Below are 19,055 nucleotides of genomic sequence, written 5' to 3' on the forward strand. Positions count from 1 at the left end.
AGGGTAGCTGAGAACGTTTGAATGGTGTTTGTTTTGCTGATGGAAAAATTATGGAGCTGATGGAACAAAGTGCTGGAGTTGGTGAAAGCTAGTGAACTACTGATGATGCTGAAATTAATGATTAAAAGGTGTTCAGTAATAGTTAAAACTGCATAAGCACCCCAAATCTTGCAAAGCAATAAGAAAAATATCTTTCTGTAATGCAGTGTATACTTTGGCCAAAGGCCACAAAAATGATTGTTACTGGTGATGATATGAACATACATGTGCTCCGTACACTCGTGCTTTCCACTCTTCTACATAAAAAAAATTGCATCCATTTTACTCCTCAAGTTGTGCTCTTTTTAGTAATTAAAAATTATTTTACACTCATTTTCATTTTCAAAAACCTATTGCATTCGTATGTTGCAAGTGAGCATTGTAAAACATTAGCCTAATTGTAGCCTAATAAATGTTTATCATTGTTGTGAATGTTAGGATATTTCATGGAATCAGACGTTGCAGAGTTTTGTTTTGGTCACAACTGCCAGAAATGATTAGCAGACAAGTAAAGTATTAAGAACCTTCTAGAATTGTAGATGCCAATATTCTATAATTTAACATTCTTCAGTCTCAAAGCATATAGGCCAATCAACAAAGTTGTCAAAATAATAACATGAAGAAAATTACGCTTGACAACTCCATCTGTGTGAGTCTCTCTATCATTTCATCAGTCACCGCTCTCATTAACCATTGTCATCCAGGCTAAAAAACAAAGCATTCATATCGAATGGCCATCACATAGTTCGCGCGTTGTTAGTGTTGTGTTGTATTGTTTAGTTATTAACAATAACTTCGTAGAGCGAAAATTTGTACTGATATTTACAGTGGCTTGTATTTTCTTGTACGTTTTCTAAGTAGACGTTCTTTGTTCATATAGATTAATTTCTGTTCTGCCACATTGTGTCTATTAATTTTCTTGTTTTAGTGTTTGACAAAATTTGGTATACAGTTTGTCAATTTCTTGTTTGGATCATTCCAGTTCACTAATTTCTTATTTAAATGTAACCAATATTTATTATCCCTGTTTGGAAAATTTCAGTTTGATTAAATCTATACTAGAATTGACATAGAATCTATATGACAAAGTATCGGCAATGAACTAAGAACAAAGGAGTTTTTCAAGACAAAATCTATTCTGGGCTTTTAAATTAGTTAGTGAAGAGATGATTTATGGATGCTGCTTATTATATAAATCAGATTACACAGAGATAAAGATACAAATCAAACAATGTTTTATTTGTAATATCTGGCAAAACTCAAAGGAGCCTTACACTTCCGCCCTCCCAACCAAAAGCTGGCATTCATGATGGATGTGTTTATCTGTTTTATGAAAATGGAATTCTTGCAGTCGTTCAAAACTGGTAATACATAACTTGGTTTGTAAATCACTTGCATGCCAAATAAAACATGTTGAGCAGCACACATGTTCATACCCTTGCATAAAAATGCTTTGTTGCCTTTAAGCAAATGACAAGTAATGTTGCCATTGAATAAAAAGGGGTCTTTATAAATCACTGTGCTTTTTGTGGAAAGCACACATCTTGTATGCAAGTATTTACGGCATATAAATCAGCAGGGCATTTCAATCTTCAAAAGTTTTATGCTGTTTATAGCTTTCTTTCCTTTATAAAAGTGATGTTCAATTGCTGCTTAAAATTGAAGCATAAAATCTAACCTGTGCATTATTCAGATCTTGTATCACACGTTTACTTTCTTTGTTGATGTCACAGACAGCCATAAACTCAGCCTCCACATGATCTTGAGAAAAAAGAAATAAAAATAAAAATAAGAAATTACCATCATAAATTTCAACATATCTTAGCTTAAAAGTTTGACAAATCCTGTAAAAGTAGTTCCTAAAAAAGATGGGGTTGAAGGTGCTGTTGCAGTGTAAGACAAAAATTTTAACTTCCAGTAGTTAGGATGCCTTTATTTTACACAAATTATCTTTGCTTGAACGATGCTGAAGTGTATACATCTTTCTTGAAAATTATGGTATGCCATATTAAAATATCATGTACATTGTTATGCTTTTCGTGCATCTATATTTATTTTATCCATTTGTTTTTACATTGCCAGAAGTTGGTTCTGTTTATCAGGACACTGCACACAATCAAGCATTGTTCATACATTGCTCAGGGGTATTACAAAGGTAAAATAACTGAGAGTCAAACCCAGTTTGCATTTTTACAAGCTAGGCACTCCAACGACTCAACCAAAAAGCTGGCATACCATAAACTTCCCCAAGACGTAATCACCACTACTATACGTACACCACGACTAGCACCACGTATACCAGTGCTTGGACAATTTAGGGCATTCATAATAACACGTATGTAATTGACCACTATTTTAAATCACTGTCAGCAATGTTTGGGATTGTGGGCAGTGATATTGGTCCAAGATGAATGCAATAACCAAGAATGTATTATTTTAGCAGGCACTGTTTGATTAATATGCACAAATTTAACACAAGAACGACCAAGCACATCAATTGACGCATTTCAAGTATTCAATTTCTTGTATTTCCGCCGGGCATCACCTTTTTCTGCTGAATTTTCTTGGCAATTATTTGTTTCTTATAACGTTTAGTTTGTCTAACTTTTGGGGGTTTTACGATTAAATGGGCAAATTTAAGCATATATCTACAGGGAGACCTCGTTAATCCAGACCACTTTGTTTCGTCAAAAAATGTCGGTTTAGCGGGGTATCCGGATTATCGGAAAGTAAAAAATCAATTAATCTTGCAAATGCAGCACCGTGTTCAAAACACAGTATGCACCTTACTCCAATTCTAAGTACCGAGTTTCTGGCTGGACAGCAACTAAAATAAAATTATATTTTTTGTATGATCCGACCCAGTGTCGAACCCCAGAACCACCGTATTAAAGATGAATGCTCTAAGCCAGAAGTGACGAACATGCGGCCGCAAATCGGTTTGACAACCGCTCTTGCATGGTGAAGCATTCCGGCGGGACCAGCAGTCTTGAACTTTCTTTGACCTGTTTCTAATCTTTGCGCAATGCGATATCAAAAGCTGATAGCACGATTGAGTTGCAGCAGTATGTCTTCAATAGATTGCCGCACTCAAACAATGTACTATACGTATTTTTTTGCGACCGCGGAAGCGTTGTTTGTTACTGTTGATGAACAATTTATTTTTTCGTTTCTAAATTTTTTTACAAAGCGCAATGCGGTACAGTACTGTACTTTTGAATCAATAAAGACCGCAACGTTATTATGCGTAGATAATCGGCTATTGTTTCGTCAACTAACTACATACTGTATTAATCCGGTTTATCGGATTTTATCGCTATTGATTTAGCACATTTGTTCCAAAACTTTTGTGTCGGAGTCGGACAGCGAGGTTTCTGGATGAAAGAGGTAAAATGCATAGGAAGAAATCCGTTCCCGGCAGTTTTATGTCGGATAGCGGGGATTCCGGTTCATCGGGGTCCGGATTAACGAGGTCTCACTGTATATAGAAAGACCAAGCGCGTCAATTGTCGCACACAGCTTAAAATTTCTCATTGTGACGGTGGAAGGTGTGATTGCAGTCTACAGAATCATAACAGCGTGAGAAAATAGAACAACATGATAATCAGCAATGTCTGAGGTGTAATTGTACATTATGAGTCACAGTAAGATTTGGGTAATTTTTCTCCAACGTCCTCTGTAGAAACTCGGACTTAGTCAGCGATTTTATTCGAGAGTAGCACGTGCTTGCGAGAAGTAGACATTTAGGAGAAAAGGCAAGGAAGGCTGTACTTCAAGGATGTGTTTCTCGCTAAGTAAATGAATGAATTGTATTTTATGTGTATTATGCATCAATTGACTCACTTGGCCGTTCTAGGTAGTTTGAAAGCACGGCCGTTCTAGTATTAACCACTTTCTTACTGCAAAGCATGAATATTGGCAAATTTCAATCATGAAATTAGTAAACAATATCATTAATAAGAAAATTAAACTTAACATTAGCTCATAAGGCTAAAAAAAACATGTGTGACGGCAATAACAATAAAATATCTACCGCCAGGCAACTTTCCAAAGCAAAAATGCATTTTGCACTGCTCGCACTGGTTTCATTATTCAAAGCTAAAATTAAACTTATATTTTCAGTACGAAAATTTTTGTATTACTTTGGTTGAATTACCCACGGTACACACGTCTGACGTTTTTGCACCAAAAATAAAAATTATCCAAGCCATACACAGGAAAGAAACACAAATGTGGCATTTTGCCTGAAAATTATCACTGCTCGGCAAAACTAAAATTCGTTTTTGTGGACATCAACTTTCCTATTCACATTTGTTTGAAAATATAAAACTCAACGTGCATCTATCAATGTTTCTCCTATCAAGAAAATTAACAAGCAAAGTGATCATTTGCTAGGTGACAAACTGGAACCATTTTGTTTGCATGCACAGCATCAAAGTATTATGAGAAATGCTTTGTTTTTAAACAATTGATCGGCGGAATACATTGTTTAAGGTTGAGGCTGCTCTGCACTAGATTGCACCAAGTAACTATCAGGATACATTAATGCACGTGTTGGAACTGGTCACAGCACATAGAAGTACTGGTGCCAAAAGTTGGGGAGCGGAGGTGCGGTACCCTTTGCCAAAATGGAAGTAAAGACTAAAGATAAAAGGAACAAGGCAAGATGTCTTTATAAATTATCTTTTTAAGGAAATTAGGGCACATGCCACAAAGTATTTTCTTTATCTCCACATTATAACATTTCCTTTGTTCGTATGCATGACCTAAAAGGTTTTAGGACAAATGCTTTGTTTTTAAACAATGCAAGAACAGGAATGAAGTTAATCTTTTTCCCTTCATAATAGATTCAGTTGTATGTACAACAACAACCTCACACATTGCAACTTTTTTAGCTTCCTTTGGTTTTGCATCTGGACAATACAAGAGCTTGACAGAAAGTGGCATTCTTAGTTGTAACTGGCAAATTTGCTAATAGGTTTACAACGAAATTGGTACACAAAACCAGCTAGAACTGTTACACAAAATCGGTTATGCCTTGTACATTGTTAAATAAACGAATGGATTAATCGTACAATTAATTGCAAAAATATATTTGCATTAAAACCATTTTTTGAAAATGTATGTTGTATTTAGCGTGATTAGTGCATCCATCACTTTCTGGGAAAACATTAACAAATGAGCTGTGATCACGAGCACCAACTTAATTCAATGCACTAAAAAAAGTACTTTCCACATAAAAAAGTATGACTTATACTTGAAATTCGCAAAGTTTTCACTGAAGAATATACCTCAGGCCTTCAGTAAATTAAATCTAAACAATGTGTTACACTTACGAGTATGTTTTTATGTTGATTAAACCTAGCTTTAAAGTATGGTTAACTGCAATTCACAAGCATATGTCTTCACACATTCGGCTTTGTGCGTGAGGTAGGTTAAGTCAAGTAGTGTGACATAACACCCTGTTGTTTTGCAAAGCTTTAAACCGGTTGCCGGTAAGTAGTCAACCAGGCAAAAACTCTTAGCAAAAAGATCGCATACCCATGTCTGGGTTCGGCAATAAAATAGTAACAGATGGGTATGAATAAGATGCGGCAAGAACAAAGTAACTTATTGCAACGACATCAATAACTTGTTGACGACATACCTTGCCGCACTCCCAATGATTTCAAAAAGTCATCACCTATGCATAAAAGAGTGTGCTAGACATGGTGACGCCGGCCTTGTGATGATAGGTGCTTTTAATTTTAAGTATGTCGCAATAATGGTCTAACATTATGGCAACAACAGCTTTTTGCAAATATAGAGATTTGTGTAACTTCAGCTGGTGCAGGAACAGGAAAAAAACAGCAATCAATGATTGATTTTAGTATCATTTCTATATAACACTCATTTCTTGTGTGTTAAATGTTTGACTTAAAACGAGAGAGAAGCTACTTAGCTTTCACCACCTAGTTTTACTTAACCTGTGTCTTTTAGATCCTCTAACAATATCTCAAAAAACCAACAGGTCCTGTACAATCAACTAAAAAGCCTTAGCAGACTAAGGCCTTTGCTATCAACAAGTCAAACAAGTTGGTCTGATACCATAATCTTTATTTTCAGACTAAGGAGATCCTTTGCACAAGCTAAACTCTTGTTAAACTTGAAACTCTACAATGATTTCTCATTGCTCAAGCCACAGTTACCAAGAGAACCGATATGCAAGTTCTGATTAATACACACATTTTCTATTTGTTTTTTTTTTCCTTTTTTGATTTTATATATCGTATTGCCTAAAGCGAGCGAGGAGATATCGTTCGCAGATCGAGAGAATACTTTAAAAGATCGGTTGAACAAACACAACAAGCTGAATTTTCACAAAATAAAAACCAGGTGAACTATAGCATCTGCAATATTTTTCATGTGTGTTACGGTTACGGTGTTATGGTGAGTACTGTATAGATATTATTGTTTTGATGATAAGCTTTGGCAATAATATCCCAAAGGATCTTGTCTGACATTTTTTGCAAAAAACGGATAAGGGAATGGTTGTTAATATTAGCTGCTTAAAAGTCACCAGTTTAGCCTTAATTAGGTTCGAAACATCATTGCCACCATTTATTTACAAAAAAAAAAGCCAAAAATTTGATGGCACATTAGTGTTAACTTTTTTTATTCTTACACCACAAGCCTTCGCAAGGTTCAACAGGTGCATTAAAAGAAGATCATCTCTCATCATCATCTCTTAGTATACCTGATGAAGCATGCTGATACAGGCCGAAAGCTTTTGTCAAAGCAATAAACATAAAAGTTAACCCAAGAGTGCTATCTTTTTTATTTTATTTGAGGGCTTTTTGGTTGCCTTCAGTCCTATACATGCATACAGTTGCCTGTACCGACTTTTTTAAAGAAAATAAAAAATTGGGGTGGGGAGGTAATCAAATAACAGGGAATGAGAGCAACACAATGTTAACATTGTTGTATAGTTATGTAATGCATTATCATAATTCACAATGGAGTTTCACAAGTTTTGTATAGTGATCGCTTTTTCCAATTCGCTATCCAAACACGTAATGTCTGCTTTTAGACTACAAAATGGCTTTCTTAGCGTAGTTTAAGGAAGCACTCTTCATAAAAAAACACTATTAAATCATGAATGAACAAATGAATGGGTAGTTTGACCTTTCTTCGGCAAAGTGGATACTGCCGAAGATTTTTACTATTGATGTTAATTTTGTAATGTTTTTTTTAATGTTACCCATTATTGTGACACTTCAGTTGTCAACCGATGAACGAGTTGAATGATTAGTGCATAATTGTTCGTTACAAATTTGAACTGACTTGGCTGGACATTTTGAAGTTTATTCGCACAGTTGGAAATCGTTTCACACCTTTGGCTTTCTCAATTCCCTTCTGTTTATTTGTCCGGTGGTGTGCTTTCTGCTCTCTTACCTATAATCTCTTTAATATTAGGTGTAATCTTTCCCTTTCCTTAGCAGTTATTTCCTTATTGTCTTGCATGATGCGTTTTTCTGACTGTTTTCAAGGTAAGAAAAAGCATTACTCTCCTTCTCTTCCTCCTTGTGTTTTGCGCATCTCTTTGGGAAAAACCTTCACCTATGATCACACTATTTTGGTCTTCAATGTGCTGCTTACATTAATCATATATATGCCTTAACCCTTCCTCATACCACGACAATGTGGATGATTTCAGAAAACAATTTAGGTAAACTGCTCATGACAAAATGGCTTTGAGATTCCTTTTCAGAAGGAAGATGTCTTCCTTCCCAGGCAGCACTACTTTCTTGCCTCAATAATACAAAAGTGTAAACTAAGAAACTATACTCTGTATTGGCATGAGTTTGCTCAAAACAACCACAACCGTTTGTGACAACATCACTAGTAGAATGGTGAAGAAGCATAACATGACCTTTGCTCTCAAAAGATCGGCAATTAAGGCAGCTGATGAAATTATGTATAGCAACTAATATAATAAAAATCTTACAAATAGCATTTCAACATTTTTATGTGGGGTTTGGATGTGTAGTACCTACTACTGCTACATATTATATACTGGGACAACAGAGTTCAGGCAACATAGTCTCTATTAAGCATGTAAAGGCTGAAATTTATAGTGTACAAAGAAAACAGTTTCCCTAAAATAATTATCACTTCTTGGAAGTGCATTTGTCCAACAGGCATGCAAATACACATAGCATGCCTAAAAACGGGGTAAAAACATTTTTCTGTGACTTAATATGTTATCGTACTCAATAATAATATGCATTTTACCAAGATTTATTATGCATTGCTCAGGAAACTGGGATTAAGTATATGTCCCTATACTATTGTATGAAATCAGAACACTAGTAAATCAGTGTTGCAATAAAACCAATGCAGGAAAATCAAAAACCTCTAGTAATTAATTTAACTTTTTCCTGCAATACATCTTTCAATCCTTAAACTGCAATTCTCATGAATTCCAATTACCAGTTGTGTTTGTTAAGCTTTGGACCAAATAACAAAAAGCTGATGAATTTAAGCAACATTTGTGTTAAATTCAAAAATAAATTATTGAAAAATTATATTTTAATATGTGTTGTACAGTAATGACTATTTTAAAACTTTTTTCTGGTTTAAACAAGAAACTTACCATTAAAGAACTCCATTCTTATTTTTTGAACAATGGCAAGAGCAGATTTTCCATTTGGAACCTGACAATTTTCAATGTCCCAAAAGACTCCGATGGGAAAAAGCTTAGGAAAGCTTTCTTCAGTAACATGGGCAGAAGGATTCTTGTTTGACACTGGTAACTAAAGCACATGATATTAAGTATTAATATTTATTATTTTTGTATACCGTCCTGTTGAAACTAAAATGCCAAAGTCCAAAAAACAAGTTTTGAAAAAATTAGCTTTACAGCTGTTTAATGATTATGTATTTGCAAAATGATTAAATTTTAAAAACTCCTTATCTTTGCTAAAAGAGCTTTTGGGCACATGCTTGTGTAGCTAAACAGTTTTTATGCATACCTGCTTTTAATCCCATTATAAGGTTGATACCTTTTTAATACTTGTTTTGGAGATAGGGTTGAGTAGTTTCTAACACATTTTTTGATTTTCGGACATAATAGAAACATTTGTAAGTAATTTTAAAGATTTTAGTAACTTAAACTTATTCTAACAAGTTTTGAATTGTTTTTGAAGATTGGTTAATTGCGTTTATAAAAAAAAAACATGATCAACTATTGTACTGTCTTTAATTTGCAATAATTTCCACATAACTTATTAATAGTAAGACAACTGTCACATTTCATTGTGTTCCTGAAAACTCCTGCATTTATACAGTTATTCCCCTAAAGCAGTGGTTCTTAAACTGGGGGGCGTGTAACATTCATAAGGGGGGCGCGAGAGATGACAAACTGTCTATTATTATATGAGCTATGTCTAAATAAGCTTTCATGACTTTCGCTATACGTTCATTTTTACTAAAATTTTAAAGTGTGTCACGATGGCAATTGTATTTTTGAAATTTGATTCTGAAATACGTCAATTGTTACGTCATAATATTTGGTGTCTCTCCGCGTTGAAGCGTATTGTTTTCCTTTACTCATTCATGCAATCCTAGCTCGACTAACTGTTCTCTTTTAGCGCGACCTGTTTTTCTCACAACGGGGGGGGGGGGGGGCGGTGTAACAAGAAAACCTTTTACAAATGTATCACTTGTAGAAATACTTAATTTACACTAAATGCATTTTCTTTAGTTTTGCAATTATGATGTATACAGGAAACCAGATGTTTTTGCTACTAACCTGTAAATATCCGATCAGTTTACGACGTATAATTTTCGAGTCATTAACGATTGAAAACTTGTGTGCAGTGTCAGCCACACATAATAAAAATAGTAATGTCGCGCACCCGGTTTAAATACGATATAACCAACGTCAGCCAATATTAAAACCGTAAAATGAAGTAAAACTTAAATTTAGTATTGATTTAATAACCAGATATTTTAGTAATTAAACTAATTGTATTGAGTGGAAAAAAGAGAAAGTATGACCAAAATTATCTTACGTATGGCTGTATAGATACCACCGTGAACGAAAGAGTCGTACCGCAATACGTGATATGCTTAGACAAGCTAAGCAACGACGTTTTGAGACCAAGTCGTTTGCAGCGTCATCTTCATGAATATAAAGACAAAACCTAGGAACAAACTTGACTGTGCAGCCGACCTAAGATGTGCATTATCTTCCACAAAGCCTCGAATTAAACGTTTGGTTTCCCAAAAACAACTACATCCTTCTCATTAATGAAAGTTAATTGAAAATAAACTGCTGTTTTGTTTAATGCTTTTTTATTTTGCAATGAGGGGGGCGCGAAATTTTTAGGTACCGTCAAGGGGGGCGTGTGCCAAAAAGTTTAAGAACCCCTGCCCTAAAGCTTACATGTAAATGTGCAATCTATTTTCAGACATAAGGTTGGTTAGTAAAACGTATTTGAAAAAGATGGACATAAATTTTCAGTATTTCAGGGAATACATTACTTTTACAAAATGTGAAGTCACTAATGAAAAGTGGGTGGTTACGCTAAAACTTTGAGCCAATAAAAAATATGGACATGAGGCAGTTAAGTTTCAATGTGATGACATATGCCGTATCTATTGGGGTATAAGCTGCAATGTTGTATGACCTGTCACCTTCAGGCACTACCTCAGGAAAAAGCAAGAGCTTAACATTACCACTCATATTTCATAAAACTTTTCTTAAGAATACAAAAATCGAAGGAAAAATAACTAAGCCAGAGTAGATGCAAACATTTCGATTACAAATATTTCAAGCAGTTACTGTACACATTTTCAATGCAAAGTAGAACTACTTTAAGTAGAAAATGTACCCACACAACTTCATTCCGGCCTTATTCCTTGTTTCAATTAATGAAAACATCTGCTTTTTTACATTCCTAGCTGTTCTGTTTATTGTATTGCATAAACTTCAGTAAACTTTTTGAAATCTGGCTTATACCCCAATAAATATGGTTAACTATTCACACTTAATATTTAGGATTAAATAAGAAGTAAAAACATGAAACATTCAGCAAAGGCATTTCATTAGATAAGTGTGTAGCAAATAGAAAACACGTAAGTGCACACCAACACATGAAATAAAATGATTAATCAACACACCTGCAAAAGGCAACAGTAGGCTTTGTGCAACATGCATCGAGAAAGTGTGGAGTGAAACATAATTGCAAAAAGTGTACAGCAAGTATACTGTGGTAAAATATGTCCAATTTCATGATAGTATTTGGTAAAGTTATCACATTTTTTTGCTAGATGAAACATTTTCTCTAACAACTGTATTGTGTTACAATCTGCTGTAACTGGACAAACATGTTCACTAAATGGACAACTTAATCCAGTAGATAAGGCTTTAAAAGCAGTTGGGAGTTTTAACTCTTCTTTTTTGGTTATTTGGATATAGCTTGGGGCAGGCAAACTGGATGGCACAAAATCATCAGGTGTCAAAAGTTTTTTAAACAAAGGTGAGGTAAATTCAAAACCTGCACACATAGGTGCAGAGCTCACATTGCCGGCATTCTCATCGCTAACTGGTGGTGACATAAGCCACTGTGGAACATTACCATCTCTAGGGTGAACGAATTCTGGAGTCACAGCAAGTAAACCTGAAATATACAAACATAACTTATATCATAAATAGATTTCAAACAAAATACTCTACTACAGTGGTTCTCAATCTTTTTACCTCATGGACCCCAATAGCGGTAATTTTCAAAGCTAAATTCTCAAAAAACTAAAATTTATTCAATTTATTGATCTCTTTCAGAAACAAAATCTTCCAAAACTGATGAAAATAACTGAAAATTATCCAATTCAAATCCATAACAAGATTCCCCATACAAACATAAGAATCCCGTTCTTGGTAAAAAAAATTCCTCCTAACTGTAAATCAATTCGAAATAACGGTTAAGACATGTCTAGTTTTACAGATCTTTTTATAAGCTAGCAGCTAATGCTAATGATAAGATAACCAGGGTCAGCGCTAATACAATCTTAAAACAGAAAAATATTTCACCTACAGTTAGACATTCAAAATAAATAAAATAACATAATAATATGATAATAACCAAAATCTAGAACACCCAAAGGCAATAAACCGATAAAAATCATAAATAAGTAAAGAAAAAAGATAACGAGACAATGGCTTTAGATGGCAAGTTTTTAGCATTAACGGTGGCATCACCATGCCAAGATTTGTCTTTGTCTACAATTCATCACGCGTACACTAAGACAAATCAACTGTTGTACATGTATCCATAACCAATCGTAGGCAGTGAGCCAAAGTCACAGGTAAATAAGGTGACATTGACAGATGCAGTATCATACTTTAGACGAAAACCATGATAGGATAACTTTGTGGTTAAATTCTACTAATAGCATCACATATATTTCCTTCGGTTTTATTGAATGTTTTAATTAATTTAATGCAATTAACTGTGTATTTAAGGGGTTTTTAATCTTTACTGCACATATTTTAACTAAGGTAGTAAAAATTTTCCTTTTTGGTCACAATGAACTACAAATAGGGGCATGTACACCAGTAAATATAACACACAAAAATGTTCATCATATTAATAAATTTATAAATTAGAATAAAATATTGAGCAACCCTGTAGCCTGTTTCAAGGTCATAATTCGTTTTTTTTTTAATTTTGCTGATACTTGACCAAGACAATGCAGTGACAGTTCCCAAAAATGTCAGGAATTTGACATGTTTCAGAACACTGTAAGATAAATAAACACCTTTAAACAAGGTGCAATATTGTTAAAAAAGAATGAGATTATACCAATGATGGGAAAACTGTGGCTCGTCGACCTTTTGTTTGTGGCTCTTCATTATCTGAATTTAATAGTGAACAGTTGTTACCTCAAATTAAAACTTTGTTTTTTTTTGAAGCGTTTTTAGAATTACACTACTACAGCATGTAGGCCAGCTAGGTACAATAACACAATAACGTACATTAAGCGGGTATACAGTGTTTCAAATTCGTTTTATATGGCACTTCAAACTGTACATCAAAAATAGATAGCTTTTGTATGTATAAGTGTAAGATTTACATTTTATTTCGAGGTGTAGTCATTTTTGACACATAAAAACTAAAAATGATTGCACTTCGTGCAGTTTCGGCGATGTGGGTAGATGCTGAAATTTTAAAGTCTGCTGAAATTTTAAAGCTTTTAAAATTATCTGGGCTGCTCCTTGTCTTAAACACATTCCAAAATATGCTACTGATACGCCTAAATATGCCACGGGATGTAATCTTACAAAATTTTGAGAGCAAAAGTGGGGTCTGAGACAAAAAAGGTTGAGAAACACTGGTTTACAATATTTGTATTAAAACTACAAACAAATTTAATGGCTCTGTGGTTGTCCGAATCTGGCTATTGCATTGCAAAGTTTTTCCACCCCTTGGCTATAAATGGGCCTAACACACAGGAACAGGATCTAATTAACTGAAACCAAGCACATTGTTGCATTGAAACTAAACTGCATTATGTCCATTTTTCCAAGAAAATTTTAATGGCTCAAAATTATTACATAACCACCTACTTTTTATTTCTGACTAGATATGGATTTTCTAAAAGTAATTTATTTTCTGAAATAATGATAATAACATATGATCAACTTTTTCAAAAATGTTCTCACAGCCTTAAGTGACTTTTACAGAAATACATTGCAAGTTTACAGCTTACACAAAAGAAAAAAATGTATAAATGAAGGAGTTTTCAGGAAAATACGAAATTATGAAAGTTTTCTGACTCCTAATAAGTTATATAAAAATGACTAAGTGTTACAACCTTAATTATAATCTGTAACTGTTTTGTCTTCATAAAACCCATTAACCGATCTTCACAAAACAATTCAAAACCTCAATAAAATTCAATAAAAAATTGCAATTACTGTTTTATGTAAAATATTAACTTGTTATAATCACTTTAAGTTATTAACATTCTTTAAATTTCTAAAAAAATCTTTGCTGATGTATGTCCAAAATCCAAAAAATATAATTCAAACTGAACAACCTTATGTCCAAAACAGGGGAAAAATATATATTAACCCCTATAATGGGGTTAGAATTACGTATGCACTAAAACTGTTTAGTTACTCACATATTCCATGTGCCTAAACGCTCCTTTGGTGAAGATTAAAGCCTGGGGACTCTAACGTTTTGCAAATATTTTCATTAACAAACTTTACAGCTGTTTTTCTCAAAAGTTTGTTTTTGAAATAAAAGCACTCTAGTTTCAACGTGGTGACATGGAGAAAAACAATAATAACACAATTCCTAGAAGCACATAAATACTAGAAACAAAACTTCATAGTGAAATTCTAAAAACAAAAGTTTTTTATCACTATTTTAGTTGTTTCACCAGTTTTAATCGTGCCACTTAAAACAACATAAAAAAAATTAAAAGTTTACCCATATCAAGAAATGTTCCCTGAACATTTGTTGGAGTTAATACGGGTTCCTGTGTAGCCAAAATATTGCCATTCGAAGGAGGCTGCCAAGAAAAGGGTGCAGAATATGTAGTTTCTGTAGTCTGCAATGAGAAAGTGTCATTTATTAACATCATATTTTTGTTTGTTTGCTCACAAACAAGTGAAAAACACTTGCACTGTTGGCCAATACTAAACAATAAAACCGCCAGGAAATAGGTTGAATATCATGCAGTAGCTACCACAAAATCTTTAAATACAATCTTAGTAAGCTAGCAAAACCAATGCAAAGTCTGCGATAAATAGCCACGCCATCAAAAAGCGAAGCCGGGCGTTGATAAGAGATTGGATGTGAAAAGTTGTATTTTGACACATAGTTATTTAGTTTGTGTCTACCATGTTAACGCAACTTATGTGTTAAAATATTTCACCATCTGTATGGGCAAGGTCCTGTCATGTCTTCAAACCATCTGTTTTACTGCTGGATGCCGAAATAAAGCTCTTTGCATTGTACTTTAGAGTACCGGTAATCAAGGGCAAGGTCCAGGTCAACTTAGGACCCTTATGCAAGTTAAAGGCAGTTTACAAGCCTAAGTTAAACCACTCTAAATTTTGGGCCTTTAAGCAAATTTTAATGGGCAATTATTCAGACGAATTGTGATTTTCTTTTGATTATAATTACCTAACCAAAAATTATTTTTTAAAGCTATTTTACCAGAATATTCAGTGAGTAGTGTTCTTTCATTTAAGATCAACTTGTTTTTGGACTCGTCCCTCACTTTAAGCTATTAAGTGGTGAAAAAGGCCCATCGATAGTTAGCCAGTAGTTCTGAGTTTTCGATCATGTAGCTGTTACCCAGAATTGTTGCATGCTCTTTCTACCCTGGCTTACATTCTTGACGATGGTTGGTTCTGTGTTCCTGTACTCCGATTTACTTTTTCAGCAAGGGTCGATCCTGTGATCATGTTTCTGTGTCTTGACATATGCTCTGCCCTGGCTTTTGTTCCTGGCGACAAAGCTAAGAAAACACTCCTTTAAAAATAGGGTCAATCATCCTCTCACTCGTCAATGAAAAACCGAGCATCCTTGTTTTGCCACTGACGCTCCCACTCTTTTAGAAATTGCAGACTACTAATTGCTTATCATTATTTGTTTTAAATGTTAGAAAATTTCATGGGATTCGAAGTTTAGGAGTTTCGTTTTGGTCACATCTGCCATGAATAAATAACAGGTACTGTTTGTAGAATATTAATAACCATCCAGAATTTTAGTTGCCAACGTTCAATAATTTAATATTTATCACTTTAACAGCATGCAAGTCTGCCGCTCAAGTTAAAAATTATAAGAAATTAAATGCGACATTATGATGACAACTCCACTCATCTGTTTGAGTCTATCAGTCACCAGTCCTATTGACCTTTGTATTCAGCCAACAAAGCAAAGCATTTATATCGAACCACTATCACAGGGTTCTGACATGCTTAGTGTTGTGTATTGTATTGTGTGTTTTTCTCCATTAACTTTGCAGAGTGAAAATTGTGCATGAAATCAGTCTCGAAACTGTCACTTTTTTATTCTTTACATAAAATTATAGTTTTAAAGCAGTTAAAAATCTTAACATCATTTTAATCTGCATATAACCCTTAAAAAAGAGCACTCGTGGTTCTGCTCCTAATTTGAAAAAAGTATCACTCTTGAGATCACATGTAAAAGAGCGCGCTCACATTGAGCACATTCGTGTGCTTACATGTTACAAGCACTTTAATAAGATGATGATGCTAGGAAATTTCAAATCAAACTAAGAAAATTTTAAGTGTATCCGTTTATTTGTTTATTAACTTGTAAAATTTTAACACTTAATTCATAACTATTTTGGAAATTTACTGCCAACCGATTTTTTGTATTTTCAAGGTTAAAGTCTGGACCAGTTACCGGATTGAAAATTCATCAACAGCGTCACTTAAATCATCAGTTTCAGATAATAGAGGAGTTTCATATAAGCACTACCATCCATTGGACGGCATTGGCATTTATCGTCGCACACCACTGTCAATGTACCAGTAAAAAATTCCATCTTGCAACAAGCATCAATATTACATCTTTGAAAGATCATCATTGGTGTGCATTTTTGCTGTACAAACTCGGGTCTTCCAACAACATCCGACATTATCATCATGGAGGCCAGAAAACGGGCTCCTGCCTGGAATGGAGTTCTTTTATGGTAGGTTTTGTTTTCCGATCCACTGATGTAAAACATTGAAACAATTTTCAACCATCGTTTGCTTAGACACGTCACCTGCTCATCTGCTAAACTTCACTTTTTTGACTTGTGTTCTGTAGGTTTAACTATTACGGGCTTAGTGGCAGTGCTAGCTTTTATCAGCAATTATTATTATCTTAATTTTTTTGAGCATGTTTTAAGCCTCCTCAGCTTCATAAGTTTTTTCCATTTATTGGCTCATGATCTTTTGATTTTGGTTTGATCTTTTGATCCACACTGCATTTTTGATGAAAAAGAAAATTGAATGATCGAACTGCGTTCTGTTATGTCTGTTGTTGCTGTTTACACATTATTTTTGAAGTGGCAATGAAACCGCATGCAAAACAAAAATAAGTTGCACAGTTGTTTTTTCTGCATAGACAAGCTCTGGAATTGTGAAAGCTAAGGCTATGCACAAGGTAGGCGGTATTAGAATCAGATATCCTAATAGGAAAGTATGACATTAAAGTAACTAACTAATCATGTAAAAAATATATAAACCTGTTGTCAGCTATTCCAACTGAGTGGGAAAATAATCTGATAACCAATAGTGTTAATAAAAAGCGCTCATAACACTTAAGATAGTTCTAGAAAAACAAAAAAATATGAAACAAATATTTAAAAAATTACTGAGTTTAAATAGCACTACTGTAATTAAGCAGGAAATGTGAACCAGTCAAAATTCTCAGTTGAAAAATAAGAAATCGATTCAAGGAGAAATACCAAAAAAATTTGAATGGCTAGCATACTTGTGCACTAAACACGCTACAGTAAGCTGGGGTTACTTTGCACACTTTTTTAACATTTTTTTCATTATTTTTTAAACATACAACTAAGTCCTTTCATTTTTACATATTTACTAAGCTATTTTTTGACCTAAAAAACGAAAGTTTTTGACCGAAAAATTGAAAATTGTGACATTAAAACACTTTTTTTTGACAAATTTTGACGTATGAAGATTTCAAGTAGTTAAATTACGCATTATTGTACAAAAAGTTAAATTTTATTGTAGTAAAGAAGGGCAAAAATCAGACCCCAGACCTGGCCTATTCTCAGACCTCAGAACACAGACCTAGCCTATTCTGAAAAGTGAAATAAGCTAATTACAAATCACTGCCAAAAAACTGCAACTAAAACACAACAAAAACTGTTCAATACATTTGTCTAAACTAAAGATAGATGAAGAATCTAAAGCAGCTGATTCACAATAAGTAGACAATAGACCATTTACAACAGTATAAAGTAAGCTGCAAGGTGTACAATGTAAAATGACAAGTTCACCTACAGTGCAACCTCTACGACACCACGACAATGCAGTTTGTAAACAATTTTGACTTGGTAAAAAATTTTGACTTTTAAACAATTTTGACAATTTTTGACCTAACGCTGTAAATTTGACAAATTTTTTGCCTTTTTTTGACATGTCAAAAAATAATCGCCCTAGTTATTATATATACTTTCTTTTCATACGAAAATATTTCCGATATACATTGTACATTCTTTTGCAGCTCACTGTATAATGTTATCCAGAAAAAGGGTAACTTTGCACACTCAATGAAACTCTGGTTAAACTAATTTAGATTTGATGATAAATATGTTTTAAGCAAAGTTAGTTACCTTAGGGGTTACACACAGGAAATAGTTTTGAAAACAGTGGAAATTTTGACAATCTGATTTACAGTGTATTTAACAAATTGAGGGTCTTAATACAATCAATCTGAAAAAAAAATGTGGGTACATACACACAACTAATCAAATGCTGCATATTAGAATTTTAGAATCAATAAAATTAATGAACGACATGTGAAAAAATAGGCTGATCCCAATTACCATATGTTTGAATGATCTGGATTCTGGACTAGCATATGCTCTTCGGCATCAGAGAATGCTTTCAGTATTCCATAATTTAGTAAATGTCGTTTATTAGGCTTGTTTTTGATACTTTGCATTGGAATTTTCAACTCATCTGTAGCTTTTCTTAAAAATAGACCAGAGTTCACTGCCTTTTGTAAATTTTCTTCAGTGTAGTTTTTGAATACTACTTGATCCAAGCACTTTTTTATGCTTTCTAGGCATCGTCTAAATGTCTAAAATAAAAGGCTGCAACTATTTTACTGGAAAACATTATCCATGGTGAGGCAAAAAAACCTACCACATTTCAAATTGTTACTGTACCAAAGCTGTAGCAGTCTGACAGGAGGTTGAATTGAAATTTTGCAGCAAAGGACTTACCATTTGTGTTTCAGGTTTTTGTT

General features: G+C 33.9%; 1 protein-coding gene across 3 annotated transcripts in view; it reads right to left on the reverse strand.

The window, feature by feature from the left end:
- LOC143461541 (meiosis regulator and mRNA stability factor 1-like) overlaps positions 1-19,055 on the reverse strand; it is a 53,505-nt gene that overhangs the window by 30,184 nt on the left and 4,266 nt on the right. For 2 of the 3 annotated variants that reach the window (XM_076959276.1, XM_076959277.1), the window contains exons 3-6: positions 14,523-14,643; positions 11,206-11,705; positions 8,675-8,834; positions 1,718-1,800 (exon numbers count right to left, since the gene is read on the reverse strand). In XM_076959276.1, the coding sequence (XP_076815391.1) occupies positions 1,718-1,800; positions 8,675-8,834; positions 11,206-11,705; positions 14,523-14,643 (864 nt within the window). The remainder of the gene's footprint in view (positions 1-1,717; positions 1,801-8,674; positions 8,835-11,205; positions 11,706-14,522; positions 14,644-19,055) is intronic. The other variant, XM_076959278.1, reaches the window with a different exon arrangement.

This window comes from Clavelina lepadiformis, chromosome 6 (genome assembly GCF_947623445.1).
Source record: "Clavelina lepadiformis chromosome 6, kaClaLepa1.1, whole genome shotgun sequence".
In the NCBI taxonomy this organism is placed as follows: domain Eukaryota; kingdom Metazoa; phylum Chordata; class Ascidiacea; order Aplousobranchia; family Clavelinidae; genus Clavelina; species Clavelina lepadiformis.